The following is a 15,956-nucleotide window of genomic DNA, read 5'->3' on the forward strand; positions in this document are numbered from 1 at the left end:
CCGTGGTGCGCGCTCACGGGCACGTGCGGCGCTCGTCTTGGCGCACGTGGGCAGCGCATCTCGGCACAACGCAAGTCGTCTGGAAGCGATAACGCGGCTGCCGAGCTGTCCAAGGAACAGCCTGGCTATGCACGTCACGCCGCGTGCCGTTAGGTTCCCGCGTCTGCGTAGCGTTGCTCTCGGCGCAGCCCTCACTTGGAGTTTTAACTCGTACGAGCGTAGGAGCGAGGCTGCACTGAGGACAGTAAAGTAATCGTAGTAATAAAGTTAAGCTCTTTGCCGATCCGCCAGTGGATGGAGGATTGACCCCCCACGTGAGGTCACTCGTGGGGGTTGCTTAGCAACACTTCACCATGCTGGTCCAGTGGCGGTGTAATGAAAAACTTGGGCACAAGCCACTGCTCCTGATACAGAACACTTTTCTATGAGCATGAACATGTTGAGTGAGAACCTCGCTATCATCGCGCCGCTCATTACGGCCCTTTAGACCGACGACTGGAAGAGTGCAAATTACCCCCCAAACTGGGCCCATACGCCCGCACGCATCACACTCCCATAAGCCACGGGCATCGCCGTTGGCGGCCGAGCGGAGGTATGCTCGCCGACGCTGGCTGAGACTAATTAGCGGTGAGCGGGCTGCACGCGGGGGCCCCACGAGGGGCAGGGAGCCACCGCACCGCACAGGAATGCGCTCGCGCACCGCAGCACACGGGCACGCGGCTCCGCGCGCCAGCACCGCGGGTGTGATGCATCACTCCTGACGCTGCGTACAGAACGTGACGATGGTTTACTCTGCACGCACGCTGTCCGGTCCGGCCGTCCATGGACTCGCCCCTGACTACCTCTCCCATCTCCCGCTACCCCCCTCAACACACGCCTCCTTCCTCTTCCCTCTCCTTTCATTCTGCTATCTCTCCCCTCGCATCTCAGTCTACTCCCCTCATCTCACTCTACTACAGTCCATGCACTCTCGTCTCTAGCAACCACAGGTGTCTGTCAAAGCCCCGGTCAACCTTTACTCAGAAAAGTTTGCTCATTCTCCTCTGCTGCCTCCATAGTCTTGAATCCCCTTCCCCAGCCATCAGAGCTGTCAACTCCGTGTCTCTGTTCAAGTCCAGGCTCAAGACCTGTGACTGACTGCCTCTCTCTGTACAATAAATATGCCATTGTTTCTGGACAGCATCTCGAGATGCGGTCACATTTAGACGCCGCTATATGAATCCGCATTGCATCGTACAGAGACCGTGCTACATTGCTGTCAGGAAAATCGGGTGCAATTTCGGCGATTAATGCCTGAGCGTAGATTTTGGCAGACATCTCGAACCTTGCTGTCTGCTGATGCCGATCGCTCTTTCAAGCGGCCGGGCCCGCGCCGGGGCCTCTGTTGCGCTGCGCAAGTGAACTCGATGGGCGCGCACGTTCTTCTGTTTGCTTTATTTCGGCGTCTGAGCTGCGGCTGGAATGCTTGGATACAGCTCCAAAGTATACATTGGCTTCACAGGCGTGCGTGTGCTGAATGGGTCTCCGGGTCCTTTCTCCCATTCATTCCCTGGCACAGATGGGATTTATTTTTTCTTAAGCTTTTGAGGGGGGACCCGGCTTTTGGGAAGACTCGGGGTGGTCTTGGCGGCCGCTATGTGGGCAGTGTGGCGTCTCGGCCGTCGGTTGACTCCGCTCCGGACTTTAATCCGTTTGCTCGGAGCGAGACGCACGGACGTGACCCGGCAATGCTCGCTCACGTCCGTGTAGGAGGGAGCAGGCGAGCGGTGATGAAAAGCGGATAAATGTTTAGTGGAGGAAACGCGGTGGTTCCGTGGAGAGAAAATCCATCTGGATAGTTGTCAGTGGAATGCATGGAGAGGTGCATGCTTAGAATTGCATTGAGAGACACGGAACACGTCGCTTAGAAAACAGCTGCAAGTTCGCAGACACCGTACTGACTGTCAAGAAGAGCACGTGGTCTTTGACAGGACAGGTTAGAAGGGACGATGGTCGACGGACAAGGCTATGGACGGAGTGGCAGCCGAAGGAGAGAGCACACACGAGAGAATTTGACCCAGGATTGAACTGTTAGAATTCAGTTTTGTGAACAGACAGAGCCCTGTCTGAGGAATGTGGAATTTACACCACTGGCTCAGGCCTGGCAGTGGAGGTGAGCAGTAGTCAGGGAGACACTTTGACTTGACTTGACTTTTTGTGGCGTGAAAAGAGGCTTGTGGGGGAAGGTTGTTTGGGAGAAATTAGTGAATGTAATTTTACTGGGTGACCTCAAGATAAGAGGTCATGGTGCAGGGCACACGAGCAAGCAGAAGCGAGGAGCATTAGGATTGATCACATGACATCCACCCACTCGGGACATTATAACAAATGTTATCCCAATTGCGCTATCGGTGTCACGAGATGAAGTATCCTTTTGGGTCTATCGCAGAGCAGTGCCAAAGAAGTGGATATCACAGAGCGAGCTTTGAGAATCCTTCACGTCATTTCTGATCCACATACAACAGTGGGCAGCAATTTCCCACCCACTCTCATACCAAAAATATACATTTATTTACTCGAGTGTTAAACTGATATCTTAAATTCTCAAAGCTGCAACTGAATAATTTCAAATAGTTTTTTGTGCTCTGACTTGTGTCTCAAAGTTTTGGTCGACTCGGATACATTTAGCCACTTTCAATAGGGTTAGTCCCTCCTAACTACACATTTGTCATATTGCATCCTCTTTACAAGCGTTATTGTGCCCTGCCGTTGTACGCGGAAAGACAGACAGACGCACAGCAGGACGGATGGACAGAAATAATGCACTCACGCTTTCAGCTTGATTTTGGAAGCCGTTAATAAAGGAAATAGTGAGGATGGAAGGGCGGGTCGTGATAACCGTGGCCCCCCACGCTCGCGCAGGGCATGACCTCCGCGGACGAAGACAAGCTGATCGCGCTGCGGGACTACATGGTGAAGGTGCACAAGGCCCGCGCCACCATGGTGGAGCTGGGCCCCGAGGACGACGCGCTGCCGCGGGGGACCATCAGCCTCGCCGCGCGCGGCGGCGGCGGCAAGCCCATTTCACGCCACGCCGACCTGGGCCGCGCCGGCCCCCCGGACGCCGACGAGCGGAAGGGTACGGTTCCTGAGGCCGAGCGGACGCACGTTCGCTGCTCGTCGCGGAGATGTTTGCGGCTCGAGGCCCCCCGCCGGCTGCCGTGATTGACGCTGCGGGCGTGGACACCGTGAAAGCGGAGTAGTCCGCTTCAGAGTGGGCGTTCAAGAGCCCGCGGCGTTACGCGGAATATAGAAGCCCAGGTGTGCCATAGCCATGGTCCAAAATACCTTGTTGGATGAACCTCTCCTGGGCCGTGTGTCCACTCAGTACCGCAAGCTCCGGCTTAGGCCCGTAACGACGCGTCGCTTTAAAGTAGGTTCTTACGCTCACGGAACGTGCTCCGAATCGTGCGCGTGAGAATCGATTTACTACTCTTTATGCAAATGAATCGTACACTCTGTGATAATGTTACACTTAGACTAATGGAGCGAACGCAGCTAGACAAAACGAGGCCAGTAGCACACTTACAAACAGTACAAACGAGATTGGGAAAAACATCAGCGCAAACGACAATTGTCTCACATGGGGGAAGGGTGAGCAATTGCGACATGCCGAATGGGAAGTGTGGTGCCGGGTGCGGAGTGAAGGGGGCTCTCGTGCTGTCTCAGGTTCTCGTGGAACAATGCCCCCCTCTGTTCGACCCCCGTAGCTCCTGGAGACGACTCCACCAGAATGCGGCTCGCTCTCAGATTCTCATCTTCACGACGTGCTCGCAAACCCCGACGGCCCACGTGGTGTTAGCCGTGGAGCTAGGCTCTCCCCGGGACCTCCCCCCCCACCTCCCATGCTTCCAGTCGACTGAGCAGAATGAATCTGATGCAGGATTAAATATACGGAGCGCCGCTCGGCTGTCCTCACTGTGGTCTCCGTGGCTCCGCGCACCGAGTGCACCGTCTGTGAACTGACATGCATTACAATGCCGCACCCTGTGACCCCCGCAGTCCACATTCGCCGGGTTTTCCAAGTCCACTCAAGTATTCTTTTATTATTGAGGGTGTATTATTTTGCTGAAGACTGCACATCTTTCTTGTATGCTTTAGTAATTTAATAATGAGTATGATAGATATTGCAAAGACAGTCATATGCAGCAACGATTCAATGATGAATAATACATCATAGGTCTGGATTTTTTCTGTCAGTTTTGGCCATTCCTTGGATCAATGCGGCCAGTGTTCTATCGGCTAAGCCCGAAATAGCAAGACAACTCTAGACCAAAGCTTCGTTCATTTTGCATCATCCAGAGTTTTTGCGCATCCCCGTTCCACACAGACAGAGCTCATGCATGATTACTTTCGACCTTGGTTGGGAAATGTCCACGTGCAAGGTTAAGAAACAGGACGTTTAGATATCGTACGGCGCTCTGAGATTATTATTATCATAACAACATACATTGTTGATGCTATTTAATACAGCTAAGCTTATTTACCCAGGCAGGCCACACTTCTACATTGGGGTGTTTAGTCAACACCCATGACGTTGCGTGTGTGTTTTTAGCTGTGGGAGGAAACCCACGCAGAGCAGAGGGAGAGAACACAAACACCACAGAGAACGGTGCCCGGGTCAGCAATCGAACCCCGGTCCTTCCTGCTGTGAGGCACGATTGTTAGCACCGCGCTGCCACCTTGCCGCCCTACCTAACAGGACGCGTTTGAATTCCCCCTAATGAGCACCATGAAGGGACTCGGGGAAAACTATTATCGCGTTTCCCGGCAATCCCCCCTTGCTCTAACCACTGGAATCACGGGGAGGGCGATCGGCTCCGTGCCCACTGACCTGGCACCGTTGTGCGCTCGTCGGCCCCCCTCCCGCCGGTGCCACGCCAGGCGGTGCCAAGAGGGCTGTGCGTGCCGACACGTCCATGAACGAGGAGTGGAGAAGCATGTTCGGGGCCCTGGAGGCGCCGGGGATCGCCATCGGCAAATCCTCGCAGGGGAGCGCCGGCGGGGCCCCGGAGGCATCTCAGGGCGCTGGCGCCCGCTCCCAATCCGCCCCGCCAGCCATTCCCGTCCTCATGTCGCAGCTACAGGTGAGGGCGGCGTGAGCTCCCGTGCCCACGCATGTGTGATTTCCAGCAGGCGCGCAGGTCGGACGTGACCCAAGACTTCGTTTCATTCGGCCCACGGCTTCGTTTTTCATCGACGCTCGACACTTCCGTTTCGCGTGGCCCACCATTTCGTACGGCTTGCGGCTGACATAACGCCGTCCGTGGCTTCCATTTCATACGGCCTATGGTCACGTGAGGCCTACACTTCGTAACGGTCGGCAAACGATATTTATCCATTGCTGCAAGCGTCTTAATCTGGTGCTCGAGGGGAATATTTAAAACTTTGCTTTGCTGTGTTTACGATTTTAGCACCACGCTCCATCACTTCCATTCCTGCAAGGGCCCCTGAAAGAAGGGGCTAATGTTGTGGTTATCCATCAAAGGCATTTTAAAAGCCCGTTCACCTCTCAGTAAAGATAGAGGGTATCCGCCCGTGGTTAACGGTCATATTTATTTCCTGGATCTGCTTTGCTTGTCCCTTTCCCCATTGCTGCCCTAGGCCATCATCTCCATATCCTAGATGACCACTCGCAACCACCGGATTAATATTGGGCCTACCTCTCGATTCCTGCCTTGGTGCATTTACGATGATGGTTTCCTCTCTTTGCACACCATGTCCCCTAGCCATGTTAGCCGACTTCTCTCAGCACTTCTGCCTTCTTCCTCGTCTCTTTATTTCTCACTCCATGGTGTACAGGAAAGCGTAGCCCCAAAACACTAAGAAATCTCATCCTGTAGCTACACCCAGGCTGTGGATCCAGGGCTGAACTATGTAGACTTCAATCTTCGTTGATGGGTAAAAGGACGTTACGGCCACGTGGTCCATTGCGGTGACATCTCTGTGACGTTTTGCATCCACCAATGCAGTGATGTCACTCGGGTGCTGTAATGGTGTACCAGACTTTCTTTAATTTTCTTTTCCATTACCGAATTTTCAAACTCTTGTCAGGACACACAGCCCATGTACGAATCTCCAAGATAGGAGCTGTTTGTTCACTGGCTTGCCTTTGCCTGTGTGATCAACGTAACTTGAACGTGCGTGCACTGAGCTCGGGGACTTGGGCCAGCCTACAACAATAACACAAAGTCCGTTGGATGTGTAAACAGTTTCACTCTCCAAGGACATAAAAGGTCGAGCGTCCGCAACGACGTCGAGTGGTTAGCTGCCCAACTTTAAACACGTGCTCGGAGGCCAAGGTTTATTGTTGTACACGCTGGCAATTGAGGCGGTTTATTTATTTCTTCAAACGCCGCCGTGGAGGAGCTCACGGATGCACGCCGCGCCGCCTCGATCCGGTTCTCCCTCCACCGCGCTGGCTCCTCGGAAATCGAGGGGGACTAGTCCGTGCGGATTTCATCGCAAATTGCCATAGAATTTGTAACGCGCTGCGCAGTGTTTCACACGACGGAGGAGGCGCAGGAAACCACGGACAAAGAGGGAAGGCAGCTCGAACCGCCGCTAACGATTGTCAAAGCTCTGTGATCCTCTTTTGGGATGTTTGGCTAACTCTAGACCTCGTCTTACAAGCAGATGGACGGAGCTAGCTTGTAAACACCCTCCACCGGCGTTGGAAACATTTAAATAGAATCCAGGGCATAGCTGTTTCGGAGAGGCTGCCCCGGATCGCTTGCCTGCCATAAGCGTTGCAGGCACGGTGGCGCTGGCCGCTTTGGAAACGCAAGAGAGAAGCGCGCCTTTGTCCGCGCCATCTCATCGGCGCTAACGTGCTGTGACGGCCAAGGCCGACGCGGGCGGCGGCAGTAACACAGAAATAAACCGCCTCTGACAGTCCCCAAAACGGTTCCAGCCCCACGCGACGTCTCGCCGCGGAAAGCAGATGTTCATCGGGCAAACGGCGGAGGCAGAACGTGAAAGCACGTTCGCGTGTGTACACATGTTTACATGTACACACATGTATACGTGTACACACGTGTACATGTACACAAGCCTACATGTGTACAGGACCTTTCATCGATCCACTGCTGGATGACGACCTTCCCACAATGTGTTCATCGTGGGAGTTATTTGACTGTACTTTTCTTTGCTGGACTTTGCTGAGCTCGATTTTGCTGCACTGCCCACAACATAGAACAGTCCCGCAGTTGCCTGTGGCATGCACAGTTCGTCGCCCAACTTCTTTTGTCCTTCCTCCTCGCCTCCGATTAACGTGGTTGGTCACGTACTGTGCAAAAGAAGTTCAACATACATACATGTACATACGACTAAGCACTCTCAAAGCTCAACCCTCCTTCGATTCCAAAATCTGACCTGCTCGGGTGCATTTCGAATTATTTGATCGTTTGACAAAAGCATTTGAGGACAAAGTAATCGGCGCGTGACCTCGGCAAAGGCAGAGGCGTGTGGTTGTGCTTCCAGGAAACCTTTGTTCTATTTAGGAGTGCTTCGTCTGCCCCTGTCCGCATGCCTGAGCTGCAGTGTGCAGTGCGGGCGACGTGCACTTCTCGTTAAAATACCGAGCACGCTTTACACCCACGCAGCCAGACAACCCGTTCTCCACCGTAGCCTTGCATTGCAGCCCTTGCATGCTTTCTGAGAGATACGAAGGGATTTTTTTTTTCGCACGGCACGACTGGATAGCGCAATAACTTCGAGGAAAAAAAGATAGAATGCATAAGTAAACCTTTTAAGAGCCATTTGTTGTTTGTGCTGCATGTTATTTAAACCGAGCCACATTTCCCCAGGCAAGGGAGGCTGTGGCCTCCTCCCCTCCGAAGAGGGCAGCTATGGCCCAGCAGCAGCAGCATCATCAGCAGCAACATCATCATCAGCATCATCATCAGCCAACAGCGGCGGGGCCACAGGAGGGCGCGGCGGGAGGCTACCAGCCCCGGCACGCGCCGTGCCGCGCCGAGCTGGCCCAGCTGCTGAAGCAGCGGCGTGAGCAGCACAGCCAGGACCAGGCGCTGCAGAGTCTCATCGACCGCGTCGAGTGGGAGAGCAGGCCGCCCCCGCCCGGTACGCACACCAGCACCGGTCGCACTGCGGCAAAGGGGGACTACGGTTCACCACGCTGGGGCAATGGGGGTGGTGGATGAGGGGGTGGTGGATGAGGGGGTGCGGGGGACGCACTAACGTTTCAGATTTCACTCGCCACTGACGTTTGCCGTGATCGGTGACGTAATTGGAGAACTCTCTCTCTAAACGACCCCATTATCGACCTCACTGAAGATCCTCATTGTACACCCCATCCCGTCTAGAGTCTCATTACAGAACGTATTCCTTATATAACGTCATGAATATTAGTCCGCGTTTATCTTCACCACCTTTATATTTGATCTATCCACTGCTGGATGAAGTCTTCCCTAAGCCGTTGTCATCTCTCATGGCCTCACAATGCCACCACTCGGTCCGCCCTGGTGTGTGGTTCTTTGGCTGCCAGTCCTTAGAGGTTGAGCCATCTCGTCTGAGATCGCCTGCAGGGGAGACAGGCGCCCTTGTGCGTATGTAGTATCGACGGCGCACACCTCTTGTGTTCGCCCCCCCCGCCAGGCTGGCGTCCCAAAGGCCTGCTGGTGGCGCACCTGCACGAGCACCGGGGCGCCGTCAACCGCATTGGGGTGGCGCACGACCACGCGTACTTTGCCACCTGCTCCAACGACGGCACCGTGAAGGTGTGGGACAGCCAGAAGATGGAGGGGAAGAGCTCCACCACCAGGCGAGTGTTCTAGAAGCCGGGGGTTGTGCCGGGGATTTAAGATTTAAGATTGCTCTTCGCGAACGCGGGATTTCGACGGCCGAACTCAATCGGGTGACGCGAATACAGAAATTAATAAAATATCACCCCTGTTCCCGTGTGTGCCGCTGGACGGGAGGTGACGGGCGAGGCTCGCTGGCCTCATCGGCATCGCCAGCCACGTCGCACCGGCGTGGCTTCGCGGGGTTTTCCCGCTTTCAGGAGGCAGGATGTCGGGGCCGGCACAGATGTGAAAGTGGCGGGAGCACTCGGCCACGATTAGAGTCGTGGATTACAAATACTCAACGATTCCGTTGCTTAATCTGCGACTTGTCGCAGGTTACTGGATAAATAGGATGGGCTGTCGTTATCCCTCACCAGAATTTTAATTCACAATCTCGCGCCGTTACCAAGATATAATTCACCAAATGTGCGCTATTTGATACGGGAAATCGTATATCTCCCTTTTGAGTCTATCGGTCGTTATTAATCATTTCCAGAAATCATTTCCTGATGTTTTCATTTGAATGTAACCTGATCCTCGCCACTCGGTGAGGTCAAATGAGAATTTGCGATGCCCAGGCCGTCACGTGATCATTTCCCGATTAATGAATTTCCTGAATTTTCCATGTTTGCGGTGGCGACCAGGTCAAAGTTTACGTACGCGCGCCAGGGCGGGCACATAAAGGCGCTGGCATTCTGCCAGGCCTCGCAGTCGCTGGCCACTGCCTCAGACAACGGCTCCATTCACGTTCTCAACATCGAGACGAGCAGCAGCGCCAGCAAGATATCGCTCACGCACAGCCGGTGCGCCACCGCACCACAGCGCTACCCTACCACCCTAACACCCGACCACCACACCACCACATCGTCTTTCTGCCGCACCACTGCACAACCGTATCGCCACACAATTGCACCATCACACAATCACACCACCGCTTCATCATCTGGCCGATGACAAACAATTGATGGTGATGATGATGCTGATTAATTACCCTCTCGGAACCCAGAAACCTGGAGCTGTTGCAGGACGGCTGCGTCGTGGACATGCACCACTTCCACGCCGGCGCGCAGTCGGTGCTGGCGTACGCCACGGTGAGCGGCGCCCTCGTGGGCTGGGACCTGCGGGCGCCGGCGGGGGCAGCCGCGTGGGGCCTGCGCCACGACCTACGCTACGGCCTCATCACCTCCTTCGCCGTCGACATCCGCCAGTGCTGGATCGCCGTGGGTGCGTCGCTCAGCTTGCCGGGGTTTTATGCCGTCTGCTTCCTCCACGAGCTGGCAAATTAACGAGTCGGGGAATTAGCGAGTCTTGAACGCTCTTCCTTCCGATCGTAGAAAGCCATTGCAGCTCTGCGTGTTTTAAGCATCTATATTGAAAACTCATTTCTAAAAAACTGCTATTTTTGTTAGTTTGTTGTCCTTCCCCTGCACCTCCGATTAGCACAGTTGGCTACGTGCGGTGCGAAAGAAGTTCAACGTACACACATCCATCACTCACGTCACGTTGTCTGTTTCAGGCACGAGCAGCGGGACAATGGTGTGCTGGGACATGCGCTTCCAGCTTCCCATCACGACGCACACGCACCCAACGCACGCTCGCATCCGCCGCCTTTCCATGCACTCCAACCACCACTCCTGGGTGCTCGCAGGTCTGCGCCGCATCACGCACTGCACCGCACTGCACCGCACCGCACACATCACACCACGCCACACCACGCCACTTGCACCATTCACACTGGCAAAGGAGTTCCCATGATGTAGCTGCTCACCCCGAGCTCTCAATGTCTGTTCGCCTTTTGGTGTCCTCTGGTCTAACACTGTTTGAGACGAGGCTCTAAAGAAAGCTGTCTTTGGACCAATCAGCTTAAAAGACAATGCATCATCATATACGACCAGAGCATGTTTTTTTTTTGTTTGCATGTTCACCACAAGTATTTGTGGTTAATGCAGACAAAAGAGGCTATTTAAAGCAAGATATTATACAAGCGAGATAACCGATGAAGAGACGAAAATAAATCTATTCTTGAATCGAATCGCGGCCCTGAATGGTGGCGACTCGTGGTATCGCCGTGCGGGTGACTTGATCCTTATGGTGGTACCCCGGGGTACCAAATAATACTAAATGGCCGAGGCAATTAAATATTTTATTTCTGGGACACTATTTTTTCCAGGAGTGTACTTAACTCCGATCCCTGGGGTACCAATGAATCCGAAATCAGTGCTACTCCGCGATGTTGAAACGCAGCGAGAACGATTGCGCTGAAACCTTGAACGCTCGTACGCACCGTAGTGGTGCATCGCAGTGTGTCCAGCTCGTCGAGATGAGTCGATGGCCGCGTTGCCGTCCATCAACAGACTAAAAATGACTGCATCACGGACATTATGTGAGAGCCGTGGTACCGCCATAAGGTTCACTTGCTGTGAGATGCCCGGCGCTCACACGGCTGGCGCGCAGCTCCCTCTAGTGACACCTTGTTGAATATCCCTGCTGGGGACGTTTCAAACTCTCGTTTGAGTGCGAAGGTTTACGATTGCATCGCACGGCGCTACCGGGTTTACACTGCCACTGCAACAGTGCTCTCAAGTTTTCTGCGCACTAGAAATCTGTCGGTTTGGTATCCGTGCGAGCCGTCGCGAGCCCAGCGCAGTAAGTATTTGTCGATGACCTCCCCAGGCTGACTTTATAGACGCGAGCACGAGGTGACGATTCGAATTGACTCGCCGTCCCCGGTTCAATCGCATCTCACGTCGCCGTGCAGAGTGGGAGGGCACGCGTGTTCAGGAGACCGGTGGAGGTGACAATTGGGCTTTCGTTTCAAGGGAGGCAGTGAGAGGGATGTCAGCCGGCAGGGTAGAGAGGCGAGATGACAGTGCGGTTCGGCAGGATTGAGGATATTTTATAGTCAGAGGCAGCCAGTCACAGCCAGAGGAGAAGAGGAAAGTTTTGACCCTGGGCTAGAACAGGAGCTCACGGCAATGGATGGCTGGAGGAAGGGACTTCTAGTCTATGGGGGCAGCAAAGGAGAATGAGTGATCTCTCACTAAGCGAAGGCTGGCGGAGAACGAGTATGGACTTGAGCGGGGAGAGGTGGGCAGGGCCCGAGTCCTTGGAGGGTCTAGGAGATGGAGGGAGCACGATCTACTCGGCTCAGAGCTTCAGCAAACCCACCGTAAGATTACCGGCAGCGCCTGCCGACTGCTCACCCAAGTGTCTGACCGACGTGCAGCCGTGCAGAGCAACAACGAGGTGTCCATGTGGAACATGGAGACGGGAGCCAGGCAGCACACGCTGTGGGCCAGCGGGGCGCCGCCACTCTCCGAAACCCAGGTGAGCGCGCCGGCACGACGGCATGCAGCCCAGGCGATGAACGCACGCAGCACCGCCGCATCCAGCTCTGCCGTCAGTCGAGTCGGCCGCCCGTGAGCCTGCCCGGCGCAGGCCGCCGTGGCTCCTGGGTGGTCTGGCTGAAGCAACGCGGCACAGGTCACCGAGCGGCGGCTAAAACAATAGCAGCAGCGGAAGCCGGGAGGGAGGATTTGGCTTAAGGGCCGCGTCGTGGGGGTGCACGGTGGTAGCACACCGCGCTGTGATTGTCACCTATCGCTAAACCGGTTCAGCACTCACACTTCATAAATCCAGTGTGGTGAAGTATCTTCAACGCCCTGGCCGAAAAAGCTCTTTTATTTAGCGCCGGGTGTTTTACTGCTTTGTTTTTGGCAAGCTTTTAATCAATAAAGCCAGTTTTTAACAGGTTAAGTCTGTATTTAGGGACAGTTTCATATACTAACATTTTGTTTAACACATAGGCTTTCACGACCAATATCTTTATACAGGTTTTTTGGTTAGATCGCGCAAATAAAATATTTATTTACACGGTCTTGTATTATGGATAACGTTTTGTTGATATTGGATCTCGGATATGAGAGTTATCGTGCTCCCATGTTACAGACAGACAGACGTGCAAAGCTAACGCATGAACACTCCGAACCTTACTTGGGGAGGGTTTAAATTGCAAGAGCTTCACCATCCGCCCTCCTGGCCGTGAAACCGGGCCGCGGTGCGCCCTGCAGGACGGTGCCACCGACCGTTTGGCAGTGACCGCCGAGGGTGACCGTTGGCGTGGGTTCGTGTCCCTGCGCAGGTCTCGAGCGACAGCGTCCACGGCCTCTACTACAGCCCGGCCGACGGGAACCCCTTCCTGCTCACGGCCGGCTCGGACATGCGCATCAGGTTGGCGCTCTCACCTTGGCTGCTCGCTGCAGAGGGCGGCAGAACGCTGACCCCGCCCCGTCCGATGTTTGAAACTAAGCCGGGTTGAGCCTCGCGCGGCGCTTGGATCGGAGAGAAAGAGGAGCACTTGGGTTGGAGAACGTGCGCGCAGGTTCAGGACATGATTCATGCTGTCGAGAAAAGGGGGGGGGGGGGGGGGCAGGACCCGTCGCTAAACGGGATAGTGGCCGGTGGGCAAACGTTGTGGCAGAGTGGCAGCCAAGGAACGGCGCGTTTCCGAGAGGACGCCGATCGAGGAGATGGAGCGATGAAATCAGCTCGAGTGCAGGTGCTGGGTGGATGTTTACCACGCAGGTCTCGTGGGAGATGGTGGGGGCTTGGGGAGGCTTTCATCCAGCAGCGGATCGACCGTGCTTGATGGTGACAACGATGACATTGATACCGTATCCCCTGCAGCGCTAACCCGGATCTTCCTGTTCACGCTGCGCAGGTACTGGGACCTGGCGTACCCGAAGCAATCGTACATCATCGCCGGGGCGGCCAGGGACAGCCTGCACCCGTTCTCCGTGTCCTACCAGTCCAAGATCATCGAGGGCACGGAGGTGGTGCAGGTGGGTGGCTGCGTGGACCCGCGTCTGTGTGCTGGCCTGTGTAACAAGAGCCGCGGGATTTCCAAAAACAAAACTAAAAATACCTTGAGTGGAAATTTTCCTCCCTGTGCGTCACAATTCGGATAGTAGTGACCTCTTGGTCGTTCGCGTGTCGCTCCCCCCCATGCCGAGTGCGTGTAAGTCGCCGAGCACTGCCAAGCAAGGTGTTTCCCCGTTGCTCGTAATCGGGCATTAATATATCCCTCTCGATTTATTTCTGGGTCACCGGTAGGCTGGAGTCGGTGGCACTTGACTATAGTAGCCACAGCCACAACGAGACTTGCGCTGCACGTGGCGTGCCGGCTGTAGTATTGTTCAGGTCGCCGATCCGGACAGACCCAGCTGAAAGTGAGCCCGACTTGTCACGACTTGCCAACACGCATCGCACACTTCCACTTCTCCAGAAACTGGCCAATCAACCGCCTGACTAGGCTGTGCCATTTGATGAGTGGTTGGTTGGATGGGTAGGTGGGATAGCTGAATGTGGGTGGGTTTGTTGGTTAACTAGTAGGTTGATTAGCGATTAGGTTGGTTAGCGAGTAGGTTGGTTGGTTCCTGGAAAGCGGGGCCTGGTTCAGGACGTGTTTGTCATGCTGTGGCGGTAGGTGGGGGGGGGGGGAACATACACAGCACACACAGCACACACACACAGCACACACACACAGCACGCACACAGCACGCACACACATGGCACACACACAGCACACACACACAGCACACACACGCAGCACATGCCTTCAGTGACCTCGTTGTCGCCTGCAGGAGATGCAGAGCAAGCCCAAGCCGTCCACGCTGGAGGACCGGCCGCGCCGCGGGCCCGACATGCCGCCCGTGGGTCACCACGACATCATCACCGACATCTGCACCTTCCAGACGAGCCAGGCCTTCATCGCCAGCGCCTCGCGCGACGGCATCGTCAAGGTGTGGAAGTGAGGGTGGGGGGGGCAATGGCCCACCCCCCCCACCTCCCCCGCTGCGAGGGACACCTCACCCTGGCGCTGCTTCCAACGTGGCTCTCCGTTAGAAATGGAGGAGCAAACTTTTTTGATGCTCATCAAAATGTATTAACCCAAGTCCGGCTCCTGCCATAAAAATGCTAAGCGCATTTAGTTCAACGGTTGGCTACGTACGGTGCAAAAGAAGTTCAACATATTTGTAATGTTTGGCCCAATTTCTTAAATCGCCCAGCTCTGCCCACCCAGCATTGTAAATGAATACGGTATTCCCTCGTTATTCGCGACAAGGTGTTCGTTCCGGAGATGGTCGTGAATCGCAAATTTTGCGGATAATTATATTAGCCTACGGAAACCTATCTTTTAAATGAATTACCTTAAATGAATACGTAAATAAGCTATTGAATACATACAAATAAAAAAAATTGGCTTTGATGAACAAATTTTATCAAAATAAATATTAAAGTATTCAATAATAGTTTATAAATGACCTTACCATAAATTATGATGCTGCGCATCATCACTTGATCTCATCACTTTCTCGCATCTCTCTCGTCATTTTATCCCATCACTCTCTCTCCGTGCAGCAGTAGTGTAGAGTTCCAGATACCATTCGCGGACTTCCAAAGTCGCGGATAGCAAATTCGTGAATGAACGAGGGAATGCTGTACACCACAGTTAGAGGGGCTGTCTAGAGCTCCCTCTAAGTATTTTCCCCAATCCATTATTGTTTTGTACTTCTATGCTCCCCGGATGCACCAGCTCACACTGACCAGCGTGGTGAAGTACGGTCCAATAACCCCCACGACCCGCACAGAGTGGGGAGGCCCTCATCCGACGGTGCATGCGTAGAAGGGCTCTACGAAACATTTTGCCCAGCAAGGCGGATACGTTGTCTCATTCCCATCTACAGGCTGCTTGCGTTCTGAAAATCAAAGCTCTGTCTATGAACGCATGAGTGAAGATGATTGCTGTCACGGGCTGGCTGTCCCGTAAACATGAGTTGATTGTTTTTTGCTCTTTTGTTTTTGTACTGTACAAATGTTTATTTTGGCGATGGATTGTTTTCATACACGGTACACCGACTGTACAGTCTGTGAAACTGCGCTTAACACTTGAGTGCTGCACATAAACGCGCGACGTTACGTGTTTCTGCCCCGTCAGTGTTGCGTGTCGTCTCGAGCCGTAGCTGGCGACCGTTGGTGGTCGCGACTCCGATCGTTGCTCTTTCAGTCTCCGATGCGCTGTGTAAATAAACGCGAAACTGCGATGATCAACAA

At 54.2% G+C, this 15,956-nt stretch overlaps 1 protein-coding gene across 4 annotated transcripts in view; it reads left to right on the forward strand.

Moving 5' to 3' along the window:
* The window catches only part of PIK3R4 (phosphoinositide-3-kinase regulatory subunit 4), a 29,523-nt gene extending 13,567 nt beyond the window's left edge, over window positions 1-15,956 (forward strand). For 3 of the 4 annotated variants that reach the window (XM_078601791.1, XM_078601789.1, XM_078601790.1), the window contains exons 14-23: window positions 2,902-3,118; window positions 4,924-5,126; window positions 7,848-8,121; window positions 8,656-8,821; window positions 9,488-9,646; window positions 9,850-10,067; window positions 10,360-10,491; window positions 12,985-13,073; window positions 13,564-13,684; window positions 14,486-15,956. In XM_078601791.1, the coding sequence (XP_078457917.1) occupies window positions 2,902-3,118; window positions 4,924-5,126; window positions 7,848-8,121; window positions 8,656-8,821; window positions 9,488-9,646; window positions 9,850-10,067; window positions 10,360-10,491; window positions 12,985-13,073; window positions 13,564-13,684; window positions 14,486-14,814 (1,908 nt within the window). In that variant the 3' untranslated portion in view covers window positions 14,815-15,956. Of the gene's footprint in view, window positions 1-2,901; window positions 3,119-4,923; window positions 5,127-7,847; window positions 8,122-8,655; window positions 8,822-9,487; window positions 9,647-9,849; window positions 10,068-10,359; window positions 10,492-12,069; window positions 12,171-12,984; window positions 13,074-13,563; window positions 13,685-14,485 lie in introns of all 4 variants that reach the window. The other variant, XM_078601792.1, reaches the window with a different exon arrangement.

This window comes from Lampetra planeri, chromosome 17, assembly GCF_965212315.1.
Source record: "Lampetra planeri chromosome 17, kcLamPlan1.2.h2, whole genome shotgun sequence".
Classification (NCBI taxonomy): Eukaryota; Metazoa; Chordata; class Hyperoartia; order Petromyzontiformes; family Petromyzontidae; genus Lampetra; species Lampetra planeri.